Here is an 18,564-nt window from a genome sequence, read left to right as displayed (position 1 = left end):
TGTCTAATTAAAGCATTAAATATTACTAATCATTAATCAACATGTCCGTCTGGCTTTAACTACACCACTGTAGTTGATGCATGACTATTACAAAAGCCCTACCACCTGGGATATTCTATGCATGAGACTGCTAATACAGAAGTATCCTAATACCACCATACAGATATTCATGAGAAGTTTCAACACAAAATTCCACCACAGTAAAAGCACAGGTGCTGATGGTAGAAGAGCAGTCTTACATGCACAAGGTGAACTCAAATACTTTCAGTGAATAAGCAGAAAAGTTTCAAGTCAATAACATTATTGTTATGTAACTTTATCATTAAGTGTGGAACATCAAACAGTCTCCTTGTGTCTGATTAACTTATCTTGGGTTCACTTCTGTTGTAACCCCGATCAAACTGCCCTCACAGACATCTCACAATAGGTGAAAGGTTAGCCAGCAATGTGAAGACACTAGCATTGGCAAAGCTATATTGTTTTAAATATAATAAGTGTGTCCTCTGTTTCAGAATTTTTTCCACTGTTGTGAGAACAGCATCCTGATATAGTGCACTGTATGTTACTATTCTTGTCACACCCAAAATAGCAGTATTATGATTTAAGACACAGATGTGTAAGAGGCAGCATTCTGGCTAATGGAGAAGCCTAGATTTTCCAGCCAAATTGAAATATATTTTTTTCTTTAAATATGATATGTTTCCTGTATTAAATTATATTATATATTAATGATTGAGCTTTTGTGATATGCTTTGTGATAGTACATGGCCCTGGAACAGCCTAAAGAGATACACATTTTGAGAACTTATTATAAGACACTCTAAGTAGGAGCAGATGACTCAGGTTTCGATTACTGGTCTCAATGTGCGTCAAATTGTATGGCAGATATGGAGCAAAGGTCAATTTATCTGTCTTAGTTGTGTGTGTTTATAGAATAGCGGAGTTACCTTGTGCAACAAATTCAATACTGAGTTGATATTAGACTAGACATCTAAACAAAATCCACATTGCTAAATAAGCTTGTGTTTTGCCCTTTGAGCACAACAAACAAGCAATCAAAGTTAGTTATTGATCATATATTAGCCATTACGTGATTCATCTGGCCACAGTTTATTTTTTCGAATAAAGTAACATGTTTTTTTTTTTTTTAACAATTAACGGTCATACATGTCTGTGTGTGTTTTGGTGGTCTCCATTTATGACCTCATCATATTACAAAATCCTCAAGATGATAAAACCCAGACTTCTTTCACATAATCACATTGACCACCCCCACCCAGTGCTGACAGACAAGTCTTTTTACCTTTGGCCTGCCACAAGGACTGCTCAGACTTTGGAACCAGAGCAACACATTTGCAAGTACCAGTGATCACATACAGTAAGACTGGAGACCTATAAAAGCCAGGAGTAGAAAGCACAAAGATTAGTCTTCACTGAAAGAGGAGGACTCTCCTTTCCTTAAGGCTTCAAGAGCTAAAGCCCATCATGTGGGGTGCTAAGCTCTGCCTTTTGCTGCTTCTGGGCACCAGCACTCTAGCCCGTAAGTATCATGCTTTTATTTTAAAAGAAGTAGATTTTTTTTAAATTGCGACAATTATGTAACCTAAAAAAGAAAAGACAAGAAAAGCTTGTTGGTATATTGTGGACTTAATGTTGTTGCTACTAATAGAAGAAATTACTGAACAATGTAAAATGTGTTTATTCTTTACAGAGCAAGATGTTGGAAGTGTTGAGGATCAATCTCCAGTTTGCTTTTGTGAGTTTCTTTTTGTTAATGTTTTAGTAATCACTGTGGATATTATTATTATTCATCAAGTCACAAAACCAGTTCACCAGTTCTACTAAAAAGGTTTATAATGTCCTAATTGTTTTGGGGTTTTTTTTGGCAATTTTCAGTGGCCAAAAGATTCAAGAACTTCCGCCGGTTTGTGTACAATTATGAAGCCGAGACCTTTAATGGCATTAACGGAGCTACCGACAACAAGAGCGGCCCCAAAGTCTTCTGCAAAGTATGTCTCCCCATCATTACGCCAAAAGACTGTCATGACCCTGAACAGAAAATTCAACAACAGCTGTGTTTAATCTGCTGCACAGGTCGAGGTCGATGTGCCCCAGACCTGTAGCTTCATCCTCCGCACCACAGAGTGCTCTCTGAGCGAGATTTCTGGTGTGGATGCTGAGGGTAACCCAGTGTACCGGTTTGCTGCTGGAGCTGAAGCTTTCAAGGCTGCCATGGCCAAGTAAGTTATAAGAATGATTTTTAACCCTTTGTAGACTGAGATAATAAGACCAGAAAGCAGGTTGTAAATGATAATCTGTCCACGTCAACAGGAATCCTCTGAAGATCACAGTTGAAGGACAGACAGATGTCAAACTCTACCCTGAGGATGATGAGCCTGTCAACATCCTAAATGTCAAGAGAGGAATCGTGTCTGCGCTCATGGTGCCTGTAATGGAAGAGGAGCAAAACAAAGAAATGGTAGCTCACCTGCCTGTTTATGTCTTTGTTCATTTATAGATGTTTTTTGCACAGATTTTATTTGTACCATAGGGTCAGGCAAAGATAAATAAGTTGCACAATACACAGATAAGCTGTCCCAGTCACAGGTGATAAATACCATGTCCTCACAGCGATAATCTTCAGCTGGAGGTCAAAGTCCTAGATAAGTTTATCTCCATATTGGCATCACCTGCTCATATAATGAGGGGGGTTTATCTTCAGGCTCATTGATTATCTGATATTAGGGAGATAAGGTGCACAAAAAGTACCTTCACAGCAGCTTTGTTTTTGAATGGCCTCCAACATCCTCTAATTGTTTTTAGCCCACCGTCCACGGAGTGTGCTCCACTAAGTTCACTGTTAACTCCAGAGAGGACATCGCTACTGATGTGACCGTCAGCAGGGACCTGTCCGGATGTGATTGGTTCTCTGCCCGCAAACAGTACACCAGCCCTCTGGCTCTTGTCTCTGGCATGGTGAGAGTCCCTTAAAACATACACATTAGTTTTATAATATGAAAGAAGACATATTTTAAGCATAACATGGATGCTGTCTTTCCTCTGTTAGAACTTCCCTCTGTCCAAGATGATCAGCAGCACTCAGACCTGTGATTACAAGTTTGACAACCAGAAGAAGCACATGACCGCTGGAACCTGCACTGAGAAACACATCTTCCTGCCCCTCTCCCATGAGTAAGCTTTAAAAGAAGGACAATCGTCTGTGCTCAGTTTTATTTTAATTATGCATACGTTTAATGTTTTTTTTCTTCTTTCCTGTAAAAAGGAGTGAATATGGAATCTCAGCTGTGGTGAAGCAGACCCTGACACTGAGGGAGACAGCAAAGATTAATGACAGGATCTTTGACCGCAGTCAGTATTTCTTAAAAATGGGATACATTGTAAATCAAATCTGTGTGTTCAGCCTTAATAATTGTGCTTTAATTCTGTACAGATGAGGACAATATCAAGCACTTGCCAATGGATGTTGCTGATGATAAGAGCCCTGTGCAGACCAAGGAGGCTGCCATCGCCACAATGCAGAAGCTGAACACCCTCTCACAGACCACTCAGGGAGAGGAGCGTGCCGGTCTCTTCCGCAAGCTGGTGTCTGAGTTCCGTGGTCTGAAGGCTGACGTCCTGGGTGATGCTGTTGATGAGATGATGGATATTTCCAACTCTCTGACATGGCAAGCTCTGGCTCAGTGTGGTACCCCAGAATGCACCAGCGCCATGCTGCGGCTTCTCAGGAGCTTCACTAAGGGTTCCCTGGAGGTTGATGCTGTTGTCTATGCCCTGGGACTGCTGCCCAATCCCTCCCGTCTGATGGTGAAAGACTTGTTGGCAATGGCTCAGTACAAGCAGAGCAAACCCATCATGTATGCCTTGAGCAATGCAGCCAGGAAGTAAGTGAACATATGCATCACCTTAAAGAATACTGTTACACTGAGCTGTGGCTTCTTTTGTGAATTCTGCTCTGAATCTATTGTGAATCTAAAGTTTACTTTTGTCTGTAGACTGTACAAGGCTGAGGGAGTCACCCCAGAAATCACTGCTGTCTATGAATACTTGGCTTCCATTCTGGGTGCCGACTGTGCTGGGGAGAAAGACCTGATGTTCCTGACCCTGAGGGTATGAACAAACTCCGAACATCCTACAAATTTTGTATACGGTACATTTTCTGGGGCAACCTTCAGTTGATTTTCTTTACTATTCTATCCAGGTTATTGGCAACATGGGAGATGCTATGGAGGCAGCTAACCCTGCAATTAAGACCACCATGCTAAAGTGCATGAGACAGCCTGCAACCACGTTGTCTGTGCAGCTGGCTGCTATCCAGGCTTTTAGACACATGACTGTGACAGATGAGGTAACTAACCTTCTTTTCCAGGTGATCAGTGTAGTTTCTCAGTGTTATTTTGTCAATTAGAGGAAGTCACATTTATGTTTCTGTGCAGGTTCGCTCCAACCTCCAGAGGGTCAGCCAGTACCCCAAGGGTGCTGTGCAGAAGCGCCTGGCTGCTTACCTGATCTTGATGAGGGATCCTCAGGACAGTGACATTGAGATGGTGAAGAAGCTGTTGAACCAGGAGCAGAATGAACAGATCAAGTCTTTTGTGACCTCCCACATCTACAACATCCTTTCCACCACTGACACTGACACCCAGAGGTAAGAAGGAATCACCTTTACATTTCTTTATTTTATGAAAGTACTGCACGGTGAATGTGTCCAGCTAATTGGTAAATCTTTTCTTCAGGCTCAGAATGACACTAAAGGATGCACTGCTTGACAGTGATGTCATGCCACACAATGACTTCACCACAAAGTCTCGCAACTACAAACTGGGCATGGCACATGAGAGCATGGCGGCCAATGTCGAGGGTAATGTCATTTTTGATCCTAGCAGCATGCTGCCCAGAGAGATGTTGCTGGAGACTACCCTGAAAGCTTTTGGTTACAGCATGGACATTTGGGAGGTATGTATTACTATTACAATTAGCACAGGTAAAAGAATGATTTGAGAGAAGCTAAGTACAACTGTTTATTCTTTGAATTGTTTGTATAGGTTGGGATGGACGGAAAGGGCTTTGAGCCAACCATTGAGGCTTTGTTTGGAAAGAACGGTTTCTTCCCTGACACTGTGTCCAAGGCTCTGTATTGGGCTGAGGACAAGATGCCACCAAAGATCAGAGAAGTTCTGGAGAAATGGGTTGCTCCTCTGAAATCAGAAGGGCACAAGGTAGGGTAACGCTTGTGTATAGTTATTTCTGTTAAATACTCGTAGTTATTTCATCAAGCCCACAACTCACACACTGATGCTCTCTCTTTCTCAAGGTTCCTGAAAATCTTGTGAGAGAAATTGTTCAAAACTTCAACAAGCTGGTAAAAGATCTGCAGGGTCTGGAGTCCCCTGAAGCCATGGCCTACCTGAGGATCATGGGAGCTGAACTTGGCTACATCAAGAGCAGTGACCTGGACTTTGTTGTTAATAATGCAGCAATGTATGCAGACATTTTCATGAAGTTAATCCCCAAAGAGGTATTATTTTGTACTCCACTAATTTGATGTTTGGCTTAATGTTCTTTTCAACAACAATAGAGTATTAAAATGTGTTCTTTTTCGGCAGGTGATGACTGACTTGATCTCACGCACTGACAACGAGATATTTGCTCACTACATCTTCATGGACAACAAATTCATCATGTCAACAGCATCTGGTTTGCCCCTGACCTTTGCTCTGTCTGGTACCTTTGCTCCTGGTGCAAAAGGAGGTCTTAGCCTTTCCAGGAACATGGTAAATAATCTTCAGCCTATCAATAATGCTCTTAAAACAATACATTTTGCAGCCTTTTTCATGGGATCTGTTCTCCTTCACAGAAGGAACTGGTGTTTATGCCCTCCGCTGGAGTTGAGTTCATGACTCAGATGGGAATCCACATGCCTGAATTTGTTGACTCTGCTGTTGAAATGCATACTAACATGTACCACGAGAGCGCTCTCAATGCCAAGATCAGCATGGAGTCAGACCAGGTCAAGCTGTCCATCCCTGCTCCACAGGGCACCACAAAGATCTTTAGTATCAGGTAACAAACATCATTAAAATCACATTCAGTGTCTAACTAAACAAATATATTCTTATATAAGAAGATATAAACTTTGTTTTTTTTGTCAAATAGCAATAAGGTGATGATTGTGGGTGCCAACCAGGCCACAGTGATCCCACACACAGAGGGTGAATCCCACTGCAGCCCTCTCTTCTCTGGAGTCAGATACTGCACCAAGAGTCTCCGTGCTGACACCGGTGACAAGACTGCTGTTCCTTACTTCCCCTTAAATGGAGAGACAATGTAAGTAAAGGATTTTGTTAAAATATTCTCAATTTCACCTGAAAATTGCTATAAAAGTGCCAACCCTATGTAATTATATATAATATGTAATATTATATATATATAATGTAATATTTAATTCTGATGGAGAATGGTGGTTGAAAAATTGAGGGGCATCATGGCAAGTGGAGCAGCATTAAAGACCTCAAGATCAGCACCAGCATCAGTGACAACAGATAGCCCTTTGATTAGTCAGATACAGATGTAAGAGATGCAGTGATGAAAATTCTTAAGGCATTTATGTCACCTTAGGTTTGCTGTGGACATCAAGCCTACTAAAGAGGTGTCTGAGTATACAGCCACCATCGCCTACAAACTCCTCAGTGAGGGAAAAGAAGGCCGCCATATGGTTGATTCTCTGAAGATGACCCTGAGTGCTGAAGGTATGATCACTTGTTTTCACATGAGCCACAGCTTCCTTTTTTATCTCATTGTGCTACACAGATCATTACTAAAGCCTTACCTTTTCTGACGTCAGGTGCTCAGCCCACTGAAGCTACAGTCACCATGAAATACAACAGAAACAGGAACATCTTCACAACTCAAGTCCAGATCCCTGACTTTGATGTGGAGGCGGGTGTTAAGATTGGCATGACAGACAGCAACTCTAAAGGCAAATCCATCACCCTTGAGATCTCCAACAAGAACGTGCCCCAGCTTTCTCTGATTGGCCGTGCTAAGTGAGTATACCCAGCTCTGTCCTAATACTTCAATCCATGTGGTATAATTCTACTAATGTCTGAGACTGACTGGCTATTTTTTAATCAAACACAGGCTTCAGGCCATGGCTGAAGGCATGCTGCAGGTTCAGCTGTTAGTCCCCTCTCTTAGAACTGATGCCACTGTCACTGCCACCATGAGCAAAGCTGATGGACAGACCATTGAGATCAGAAGTGATGTTAAGCTCCCAGAGATCTCCTCCATTCAGGCAGTCACCTTTAAATATGGTAATCAGGTTTTAAAGATTATGATAATGGCTTTTAACATTCAAGTTTTGTCTATCCAAACACCATCTCTATGTAAAAAGTAAAACTTTAAATGTTTTGTATCTTAGGTGAGGAGCAGGCTGAGGTTCAGCTGATGTCCAACATGAATGCTGATACTAAGGTCCCCCTGCATTACGCTGAAGCTCTTCAGGCCTGGCTCATGCAGTTTGTGCAGGATGTCATGGACCAGAGGGTTGTCAAGACTGACATGAAATTGCGTCACATCCTCAACAAAGGAATTGAGGTGATATGAATTTAACAATAGCTTTTTAGCAGACAGTGACTTCATGTTTTGCTCAATGTTTTTTAGACTAAAAATGTTGGAATGTGTTTTTTTTAATCAGGCTGGCAACATCTGGATGGACAAGATCTCTGCTGATGTTCCCTATGTAGAGAATCTGAAGGACAGCATTTCAACACTGCAAATGCCCTCTGTGCCCGAAAACCTGTTCATGAACCTGTAAGTAGAATATTTGAATTAACATCTACATAATTGTTACCACTATATAGAAACAAATTTATCGATCTGCTCTTTTCATGCCACCAGGGAAAGCACCTTCAGGTACCAATTTAACCAGAACCGTCTGACAATCAGTCTCCCTCTGCCTCTTGGCGGCAAATCATCTGAGGAGCTGAGGATCCCACCAGTGGTCACCTCGCCACAGATTTCCATACCTCAGGTGGGCATGGAGTTCGCCTCCCGGGAGATCCAGATCCCAACTTTTACCATACCCTCTGAGTACGATGTCACTCTGCCTCTGATGGGAATGGTGGAGATGTCTGCCAAGGTCAACAGCAACTATTACAACTGGGAAGCAGCCATGTCTGTTGGTAACAACACTGCAGAGTCCCCTAAATACATGGCCAAGTTCAGTGTCAGGGCTGACAGTCCAATCAAAATTTTGGCCTTCTCTGCTGAGGGTAATTTTCTCTTTATTCCTAATACATTTGTCATTTACCACTAAAGAAACTTCATAAATCTTGATGCTAAATATTATTTTCCCAATGATTGTTCTCTTTTAAAGGAGCCACACATGTCATTGACACAGCAGACAAAACTATGGAATTCACTCTTGATGGTTCCCTGAAACACATGATGATCAACACAGGTTTTAATGTGCTGGAGACTGTTGCAGTCACAGACAGTGTTCTGACAACAGGACGCTACAACGTTTATGCTGCCTCCCCTGCCGGTCTGGACACTTCTCTGACTATTACCACCCAGTTTACCCTGGACTCAAACATGCTCTTTGGAGATCTCAACACAGATGGAAGTGTGACTGTTGGACCCATGACTGCAAGTACCACCTACCTCCACACCTTCTCTGTTGAGCCAGTAAAGAAAGAAGCAAAGATGGAGAGCACCCTGAGACTGAACTCTGAAATTCTGCGGGTAGTTAACAAGATGAAGGCATCCTATGCAAATGAAGAACTCCTGTTTGAGTCTAACACTAATATAAACAGCAATCCCATCAAGCACACCACCAAAATCAACCTGAGCTACAAAGATGTCAAGCTTTCCATCCAGTCTGACTCTGTGACAAAGGCTGATAAGAGAATGCTTCGTAGCCAGGTGGAGTTCTCTGCCTCTGGAGGACAGGCCAGCCTCAGGATTGAGAACCAAGCTGATGATACAGAGAACCGTCTCTACTCTCTGCTGACCGGATCCCTGAACCCCTCCGGCCTGGAGATCAACACTGATGCCTCCATGAACATCTTTTCAAGCCTCGCTTCTCACAAAGCAACTTTGACCCTGAACACAAATGGCCTGACCACCAGCTGCACAACCACTGCTCAGCACAGCCCACTTACATTTGAGAATGTTTTCCATGGTGGAGTTGATGCCTCTGGTGCCACTATGTCTCTCACAACAAAGTCAGCCATTAAAGAGAACAAAGCTGAGCTCAATGTTGAGGGCAAGATGGCAAGCACAGAAGTATATCTCAACAGCATGTTTAAGGGCAACCTCTTTGACATCAACAGCAGGAACAGGGTGAACTTCAGACTGAACGAAGATGGCCTGGTCCTCTCTAACAACATGGTTGGATCTTTCATGGAAATGAGAACTGAAAACACCCATTCGCTGTCTCTGTCCCTGAGGTCTTTCACTCTCCAGTCCAAGACTGACAACTTCCTTGACAAGAGCAACTCTTACATGCATGACATTAGTGTCAACATGGAGCGTTTCACTGCCTCACTTGTTGTGAAGAATGACCTGAAGATAATGGAGGTCAACTTTGTGAATGATGCCCAGTTCAAGGCAGCGCCATACACCATGGAAGTGATTGGAACAATGATGGGAGTCTTTGGAGAGGAAGAGCTCAAGCACACTTATGAAATCAAGTTTGTCGAGATGGTCCTGTCTGCAAAGTGCAATACCAACGGTAAATTCCTGGGATCTCAGATGACACAAGCCACTGATTTGGAGGTTGCTGATCTGACCATGAAGTTCAACACCATGGCCAACTTCAACTCACCATCTCTTCGCCTGGGCAGCACAGTCAAAACTGTGGCTGCACCCTTCACTCTAAACATTGATGCCATTTTCAACTCAGATGGTGCAATGTACCTGTTCGGACAGCAGAGTGGCGAGCTGTACAGCAAATTCCTCCTGAAAGCAGAACCTATGGTATTCACCCACTCTTTCGAGTGCAGAGCCTCAACCTCACACGAACTGGAAGGCAGAACCTCTATCAAGACCAACATGGACCACAAATTCAGCAGCATGCTTAGCCTAGGGGAACAAATTGTAACAATGAAGATGACATCCAAAGTCAATGAGCACACCTTCGACCAGGAAATGAGTGCATTTAACAATGCAGAGAAGCTGGGTGTTGAGATGAGAGGAGCAGTCTCCACCCCCATGTTCAGTGAGGCAAGCCAAGATTATGCCATCTCTGGATTTGTAAAGTATGACAAGAATAGTGACAGCCACTTCATTCAGATTCCTTTCATTGAGCATCTGCCTGCAGTCATCGAAGACATGACAGCCACAGTGATGAGGCTGATGGACCACAGCATTGAGATGCTGAAAGACATCAACACCAGGTATGAGATCAGCACCAAGGTGCAGAATAAAATGGCAGAACTGAGGGAGGTGATTGAAAACTTCGACTTCAACCTCTTCATCCAAGACTTCAGGAAGTTTATGAACTCAGTGGAGAACTACGTGGTGAACCTGACAGCCAAGTTCCCCACTGACAAAGTCATGAATGTGCTGAAAACCATTAAGCATGCCATCTTGGACTTTATCAAGAAATACAACATTGCAAATAAGTTTAGTGTGATTTACACCAAAATGGAAGAGATCCTCTCCAGCTACGAGGTTGAAAAAATGATTGCTGCCATCATGGATGAGGTTGTCAAAATCATGAAGCAGTACCAGGTGAGGGAGAAGATTCAGCATGTATTTGATGCTATCAGGTCAATTGACATCCAGCCCCTGATGAAAAGAGTGATGGTACCTGTTCAGGAGCTTGTGAATGAGGTGTATACCTTTGACTTCAAGCAGCTGATTGAAGACATGAGTGAGTATTTCATGAGGATGGTCCAGAAAGTCAGATCTTTTGATTATGAAACATTCACCATGGAGCTGAAGGAGAAAGTGGCAGACATGAGCAAGATCCCCTGTTTTGGAAAACTCTATAGTGAGTTCAAAGTTACTTCACCTCATTACAATCTGAGGACCACTGCTGACTTGGAAAACACCACAACCACATCTGTCACACCAGAGTTCAAAATCAACCTCAACTCCCAGGCTACATCTACTCTGAACATCCTTGACTACACTATGGATGCCAGTGCCCATTTTGCTGTCCCAAAAATGAGTCGTGTCTCCTTCTCTGAGAACATCAAGGTTGATCAGTCATGTTTCACACTTGACCACAAGGCAACCATGACAATCTACGGCTTGTCTGCTCAAGCTTCTGCTGAAACTACTGCAAAGGTTGCTACTGGTGTGTATGCTGCAGATCTCACCAACAGTGCCTTCCTCGCCACAGAAAATGGAATTTCTGCCAAAGTGGAAACAAGCTACAAGCATGACCTCAACATGCCAGCCCTCAACATCTTCACTGAAACTAGAATGAATCAGAAGACAGACTTCATGCTGGAAGCCGGCACTGCGCGCCTGACCTTCAACAACAAGGTCAATGAAAAATATGCTATTCAGGACTTCTCAGATGAGGCAACCCATAAGAGTGACATGGAGGTGACTGTGGACATCCACACAACCAAAGTGACCTTCACTGGAGAAACAGGCTCCAGCCAGTTCAAAATGAACCAGAATGTGGTTGCTGATATTTGCATTTTCCGTCATGCAATTATTGATGCCAAGTTTGAGACAGAAACACCGTTTATGAAGAGCAGCATTGCAGAGGTCAAGTTCCAGGCTAATGTTGAAGACATGAAAATCGATCTCACTGCCTCTCACAATGCAGAGCTGCTTGGTCAGGTGGAGGGAACACTGTCAAGCTCTGCACTTGCGCTGGTCACACCCAAGGAGCTCATGTTTGACACCAAGAACAAGATAAATTCCATTGTTCTCCTGGATGGAGCTTTTGTCAAGCTGTCTGGAAAGATGGATCTCCAGAATGACATGTCCCTCACCCTGAACTCTGAAGTGAGTCAAGCCAGCTGGACCGGTTCAGCCAGGTTCAACCAGCAGAAGTATTCCCATTACTTCAACATAGATAATGGTGAGAAAGAAATCAACATCTATTCCCAGATCAACGGGGAGGTCGATTTTGATATTCTGAAGGATCCAATTACCATAAATAGAATTTTTGGTGTGAGGACACCAGGACTGGAAGACATTTCACTGTGGGAAGACACTGGTCTGGCCTACCTCCTGATCACAACCCAGCAGGCATTTGACATGAACTCCAAGCTGAAGTACGTGAAGAACCCAGAGATGTTCACCATTGATGTTAATATGGAGCCAATCATCAACACCATTAACACCAACATTAAGGCACTGCACAAAAATGCCCTGATCACCAAAGATAAGGCTGGGGCCCTACTTGCCACATCTTACGACAAAGCAAGGGAAGAGTATGAAAAGTACAGCATTGAGTTGCCTAAAACCATCACAATCCCTGCCTACAAAGTTCCAGTAATGAATGTCGAGATGTCCACATACACAATCCCACTGCCTGACTTCACGCTCATCACGATGCCTTCTCTGCATGTTCCATCTGCCCTCAGCAAGCTGACTCTTCCAAAGATCACTCTGCCCTCAATCCAGACCATCAAGATCCCATTAATGGGTGATCTGACCTATGACTTCTCTGTGAAAACACCAACAATCACATTCAAAACTGATACCCAGGTCAACAAGAACAGCATCAGCATCAAGCTGGATGCCTCTTCAATCTCTGAACTGAAGGTTCTGACTGGAAAGATTGAAGGCAGTGCCAATGTGAACACCATGGGTGGCCTCAAAATGGCCTCTCTCCTCTCTGTAAAACACCCATTGTTCGAGGGAAACCATGACAGCACCATCTTCCTGAGCTTTGACAATGTAGAGACCTCCATCACCAACTCAGCAAAGGTCAATATCCCTAACATGAAAATGGAACTCTACCAGGAGATTACTGGAAATCGAGATGAAGGCCTTGTTGTCTCCATGTCCACTCCATCTGCTGGCTTCCTTGCTGTTCAGATGCAGACTAAGCGGCCAGCACAAGTGAAAACAAGACTCTACGGACGCTACCCGGTGAGAGAACAATTCATTTCTTTTTCAATAAATTGACACTTTGTGTTAATGCAAATAGTGTATTTTACTTTTGTTTTGTTTCTCAACAGTCTGAGCCAACTATTGACATTGACATTGTTGGTCTGAAGATGTCTGTGATGGACATGGAGAAGCTGAACATCCAGACAACCTGGAACATGGAGATGCCCTATGAGATGATGCTGGGCCTTAAGAAACAGGTGCCTGCAGTGATGGACATGGTGTCTAATCCTGCTTTTATTACAATGGAAGAAGTCAACAGGCAAGTTAGGAACCTTGAGGGTTCTTTTAAGCAGGGTAAAGTGATGTTTAAGAGGGCTGTTGCCAACATTGCTGCAGTAAATCCTTCTGCTGTTATGACATCTGTCACAGATAACACCATTCTGTTCCTCAGGCAATTCCAGGAGAGAGTAGAAATTGTTCTTGATGCTGTTGTTAAATGCCTGAGGGACACCAAGTTTCAGATCCCTGGCTATGACAGGATGCTTTCAGGGCTTGAGGTCTACCAGGAGTATAATGCTTTTGTTGCCGATGTAACTGAGGAGGCTATAGAGAAGATCCCTAAGTACTTTGCTTCTATGTTTGCAGACACAATTGAATATGTGCAGACCATTGAATTCACATTCCCTGGCTCTGGCAGTGTTGTTAGTGGAAGAGAAATTCTTGATGACCTGGTGGCATTTATGAGGAAAATTCAGGAAAAAGTGATAGTTCAGGTCAGAAAACTTAGCAATATCCAGCTGGAGGACATTGTACAGAAATTCACAGCAATCATGCAGTTTACCATTGAGCAGAGTGAGAAGTTTCTGGACACCCTAAAATCTCAGAATGTAGAGAGGCTCTCCACCTTTGTGACTGATGTGTACAACGATGCCATGAACTCTCATTTCCTGGCTGATGTTGCCAAGCAGGTTGAAGATGTCCACAGAATCATTATAGAATACCTGAAAGTAGTTACAGCTAAAGCCCAGAGCCTCTTGGCCGACATGTCTAGTGAACAACTTAAAGCTGACATCCAGTCCTGGATTGACTCTATGGTAAAACGCATAAATGCCTTCCACAACAATGTCATCAGGACCCTGCAGGAGATGAGCAAAGCTGTCGAACCATATGTGAGAGTGAGTGACAGACAGATGGAGGTTGACATTCCTTTGCCATTTGTTGCTAGGTTCAACTAAGTGGCCTGCTACCAGGGTATAAAACAGTGTTTGTATTAATTATATCTGAACAACAGTGAAATTATTGTCATGGAAACAAAAACAGCTAACGATGCTACTACACTGTTGATTCCATTTGTTTAGTATTTCACAGTAAACACCTGCTGTGCTCCCTTTGTGTCTTGTACTATTTAAAACTTGTGAGAGCTTCAATAAAAAGAGTTTGTACTGCATATATGTCTCTGATCATTGTTTATGTGTAATTTAAAATCTTAAACTTAGAAGAAAAAAAACTTTTGGTGTGAATCTTGTTGAGATAGAAGTCTCATCCAGCCTTTGACAAGGTTTGTACTGCTCTAAAATTAGAGTATTCATCCAAAATGTGAATCTATTTAAAGCATACTGGTCACCATCCTCAATGCACTCCAGCCGGCTGCCTATTAGTCATCTGCATCCTCAGGTCCAAATTTAGACGGGACACAAATAGTTTCTGTGACAGGCTTTTTTCTCATGAAACAATAAGTTGTTAGTGTGACACAATTGTAAGAAGTCAAGCCCTATTACTGACTACACAGCGTTTGGAACCATCATTTGTTCCAGTGACAGTGACATTTTCTATACGTCATCATACAGTGAACAGTAGGAACTATTTAAAAAAAACGTTTTACCCTAAAATCAAAAATCCATGTTATTCCTGTAGCCTGTTGTGCTATGTATCGATCTATTGTTTTGAATTTTCTTGCATAGTGGAATCATGATTTTGTTTCTGTAACTTGGCAACTTGCATCAAAACAACAAGCGTCCGTGATGACACTCACACACAATCACAAGGCATACAGTCATATGAATATCACATTGCATTTAGGAAATATGTGGCAAAAATTCCAGATAAAAAGTCAAATATTAGATGTAATCTTAGCTGGTTTGTTGTCCAGTTTCCTTTGGCAACACATGAACTGAACAAAGCAGTTATCTGGGAAGTGAGGTTCTAAAACAAACCTGCAATTACCACTTATGATTAAACATAATAAAACTCAATTATTCAAACTTATTACTCTCCTGTAAGCTTGGCTGAATGTATTCTGATAAAGGCAGATAAATATTTGTCAATAAATATGTATATTTATTAGTCAAATGTAATGGAAGCTGCAGCAGAATGGTTTACCTTAGTGTGAGGAAAATGAGACAAAAGAATGGAAAAGTGGAGATGGTGAAACACATTGATTGTTTTATTGACTTTCCCAGAACAGTACCATTTGTTCCCTTAGATTCTGTATCGTTTTTCCTCATGAAATTTCCATTGTACCGACGTGGCTTTGAAAGCCATCTAATCACATAAATATTGTCATCATTTGCCGAAGCTGTTACAGAACAGACAAACCAGGTTGGCCACATTCTCCTTCTCTGTGTTTCAGTAATATTAAAGAAGATGAAGCCCTCCTTGTCTGACCAGTGAGTGATAAACTAACAGCAGTGTAAATCAGAGGCACATGAGGGGGGCCAGTGTGGGAAAATTAACCAGTACCAGCACAATGCATTCCTGTCCTGTAAGTCAGCAAAAAGCCCAGCAACACAAGGCCGGGAGGAATGTGACTTTTACACCATCGTAACTCTGTTTGGATTCAGAGAAGACACAGCATTTTGAACTGGGCTGCTTATTGAAAAGCACAAAAAATAAAATGATAAGAGAATTTTTTTTATCTTTTGTAACCAAATAAAAAAACAACTTGAGCAGTAAATCCAGCAGGGTTTTTTTTACCCTTGATCCTGGGTGTAGCTACAGTCTTTGTAATTGATGTTCATAGCTGTCACTTGAACAAGCTCCACTCCCACTCATGCAAGAGGACAGTTGCACAACACAAGCAAAGGAGAGCTGAATATCTTTCTTTTAATACAAACACTTTGATTTCTGTCGGCCAAATAAGTTAGAAGTACATTCACCGTCATTATGGAAGACATTGAAGTTGAACATTAGTATTTTGTGTTTCAGTTTAACCGGTGCCAGAAATCATTCCTCCGACACATTGAATCTGTGTGATTATTAGAAGACTGTGCTGCTTATAACACAGCATGATAACCTTCAACTGATTTGCCATCATATGACTTAATCCACTTACTTGTGCTGTTGGCTCATAAACAGTATAGTTTTATGACACAACCAAAAAAAGTGCTTCACCGAGTCCAGCACAGCATGCTAAACAGCCTCACATGCTTCAATTCCTCTTGGAAATATCAGCCAGTTAACAATAAAAAAAAAGAAAATGTCAAGCAGGTTTGTGAGACAGCCGAGACTCCTGCAAATGTGCATGATTTGGTGAGTCATAAGGAAAGAGGACAGTCTTTGTACAGAGCATAAAAAACAAACATAAGAATACTGTTAGCCCTTTTCAAGACTGGCTGCAGGCTGGGATGATATTCGGCCTGTTGCATAACAACTACTAAACCAGACTGGAACACCGAGGAATCAAACACATACTCTTTTACATGTGGTTCCAACAAACAAACCTAAAACAGTCTGTTCATACATGGTGTAAAACATTTCAACAAAACTGTACAGAACACTGTGAGCAACCATCTTTCTGTGAGTTACTGTAGATGCTGTGCAACTTTACAAACTTAGTACAGTCATGTTACCAAGTGGACATAAATAACCAGTGCAATATGTCTGCTTTACAGAGTATATAACCTTGGCATTAAGGCAGTGGCCTATGCAACAACAAAAAAAAGAAATGCAAAATCTTGGCTGGCAAGCAAGCCTTAGGAGAGGCCATGTCCACACGAGAGAAGGAGGGGGGGTGTGGAAGGGCCTATAAAGGGTTTGTCCTTTCTGCCCCTCCAGCAGTCAGACTGTGGATCATGTGGCCCACCAGTGCATTTCAAACACACCCCGATATCTGATCATATTCAACTGTCTTCAAAACAAGTCATTCGTTTTGGTTCAACCAAGGGCATCTGATTACAGGGGAGGGTCCAAGCCACGGTCACTGCCCGAACATGTCCAGACACAGAGACCCAGTCTGCGCTTCAAGCTTGTTCTACAGACGAGGTCCATCCATTCACAATAAAACACAGCATTTGTGACAGCCGCCGTGTGGCGTGGTTCGTTTCTGTAAGGCTGCCCGTGTGGCAGTTTCGAATACTTCCCAAATCCCCTCCTTGGTCTTAGCAGAGCACTCCAGATAGTCATACGCGCCAATGCGCATGGCCATGCCGCGGCCATCCTCTGCTTTCACGGGCTCCAGCTTCAGTCGGGACAGCTCGTTCTTCACGTTCTCGTCGTTCCTCAGATCCTTCTTGTTGGCCACTAATATTATGGGCACGTTCGGACAAAAGTGTTTCACTTCAGGGACCCACTTCTCGGGGATGTTTTCCAGAGAGTCCGGGCTGTCCACGGAGAAGCACATCAGAATGACATCAGTATCCGGATAGGAGAGTGGGCGCAGCCGGTCGTAGTCTTCCTGTCCGGCCGTGTCCCACAGCGCCAGCTGGACTTGCTTGTTGTCTACTTCGATGTCCGCCACATATGTCTCAAACACAGTCGGAACATACACCTCTGGGAACTCGTCTTTGCTGAACACGATCAGCAGACATGTTTTCCCACACGCGCCGTCCCCCACCACCACAAGTTTCTTTCGTATGTCCGCCATCCTTCAGCCTTCTCTCTCCCCGACTCTCGCTCAGATGGAGCCTCCAAAAACTGGTTCTGTACTTTAACCAACACTGGATAGACTCGTCCCGCAAGCCGACCCTTTCTTCCAACTCCAAAACCTTTACCAGCCACCACTGCGATCTCTTTATAAAGCAAAGGGTGGTTTCCTAAATATAGCAATCCAATCGGAAATAGGGAGGTGAGATCACAGTTTGTGAAGAAAGAGGTGATTGGATCTCATCGCTTTTCCTTATGTAGAGGAGGGTCATGGACCACGAGGACCCACCCGACCCAGGATCAGCCAAAACCAGCCGAATCTCACTGCATGATGATGATGATGATGAGTGAGGTGCTACAAGGCGTTTTCTTTTTTTTTAAATGTGTATTTCCCATCTATGTTCCTTTCATTAAAACACTCCCCACACCGGAAACACTGTTTATAATCACTGCTACGTTGTCACACTGTTAAAAAAAATAAATGAAATAATAACCAATACATTGATATTAAGACGTTTCTATAGGCTAAAATGCGCGCGTGGAGATTGGTTTAAATTTAACTGCTAATTTATAAAAATCATTGATTAACAAATTAAATACTATTGGAGCAGTGTAGGTGTACAAAAGCTACCTTCGGAAGGCAAATTTACATTGACA

The 18,564-nt window shown here is 42.8% G+C and overlaps 2 protein-coding genes across 2 annotated transcripts; one reads left to right on the top strand and one right to left on the bottom strand.

Moving 5' to 3' along the window:
- The first annotated feature begins 1,316 nt into the window (after positions 1 to 1,316).
- On the top strand, positions 1,317 to 14,494 carry LOC114428729 (apolipoprotein B-100-like). Its single transcript, XM_028397395.1, has 26 exons — positions 1,317 to 1,540; positions 1,712 to 1,756; positions 1,897 to 2,009; positions 2,095 to 2,240; positions 2,332 to 2,479; positions 2,824 to 2,976; positions 3,068 to 3,192; positions 3,284 to 3,369; positions 3,452 to 3,902; positions 4,014 to 4,128; positions 4,220 to 4,366; positions 4,455 to 4,666; positions 4,755 to 4,974; positions 5,064 to 5,237; positions 5,333 to 5,536; positions 5,625 to 5,792; positions 5,876 to 6,081; positions 6,175 to 6,345; positions 6,637 to 6,767; positions 6,863 to 7,064; positions 7,159 to 7,331; positions 7,439 to 7,614; positions 7,715 to 7,830; positions 7,918 to 8,291; positions 8,396 to 13,086; positions 13,176 to 14,494. Exons 1-26 carry the CDS (start codon positions 1,486 to 1,488, stop codon positions 14,280 to 14,282), a joined length of 9,909 nt encoding a protein of 3,302 aa, XP_028253196.1. The 5' UTR covers positions 1,317 to 1,485; the 3' UTR covers positions 14,283 to 14,494.
- Positions 14,495 to 15,467: 973 nt separating this feature from the next.
- On the bottom strand, positions 15,468 to 18,059 carry LOC114429138 (rho-related GTP-binding protein RhoB). The gene has a single exon (XM_028397988.1). It carries the CDS (start codon positions 17,906 to 17,908, stop codon positions 17,318 to 17,320), a length of 591 nt encoding a protein of 196 aa, XP_028253789.1. The 5' UTR covers positions 17,909 to 18,059; the 3' UTR covers positions 15,468 to 17,317.
- Positions 18,060 to 18,564: the final 505 nt, after the last annotated feature.

This window comes from Parambassis ranga, chromosome 24 (genome assembly GCF_900634625.1).
Source record: "Parambassis ranga chromosome 24, fParRan2.1, whole genome shotgun sequence".
Taxonomy (NCBI): Eukaryota; Metazoa; Chordata; class Actinopteri; family Ambassidae; genus Parambassis; species Parambassis ranga.
The sequence above is the reverse complement of the archived record's forward strand: the minus strand, read 5'-3'. Positions and strand labels throughout refer to the sequence as shown.

Bases quoted from the DNA above. Each gene is read 5' to 3' on its own strand.
- LOC114428729 (XM_028397395.1), top strand. From the start codon at position 1,486: ATGTGGGGTGCTAAGCTCTGCCTTTTGCTGCTTCTGGGCACCAGCACT. The intron at 2,241-2,331 runs GTAAGTTATAAG...CCACGTCAACAG, and splicing joins TTCAAGGCTGCCATGGCCAA to GAATCCTCTGAAGATCACAG. The intron at 4,667-4,754 runs GTAAGAAGGAAT...TCTTTTCTTCAG, and splicing joins ACTGACACTGACACCCAGAG to GCTCAGAATGACACTAAAGG.
- LOC114429138 (XM_028397988.1), bottom strand. From the start codon at position 17,908: ATGGCGGACATACGAAAGAAACTTGTGGTGGTGGGGGACGGCGCGTGT.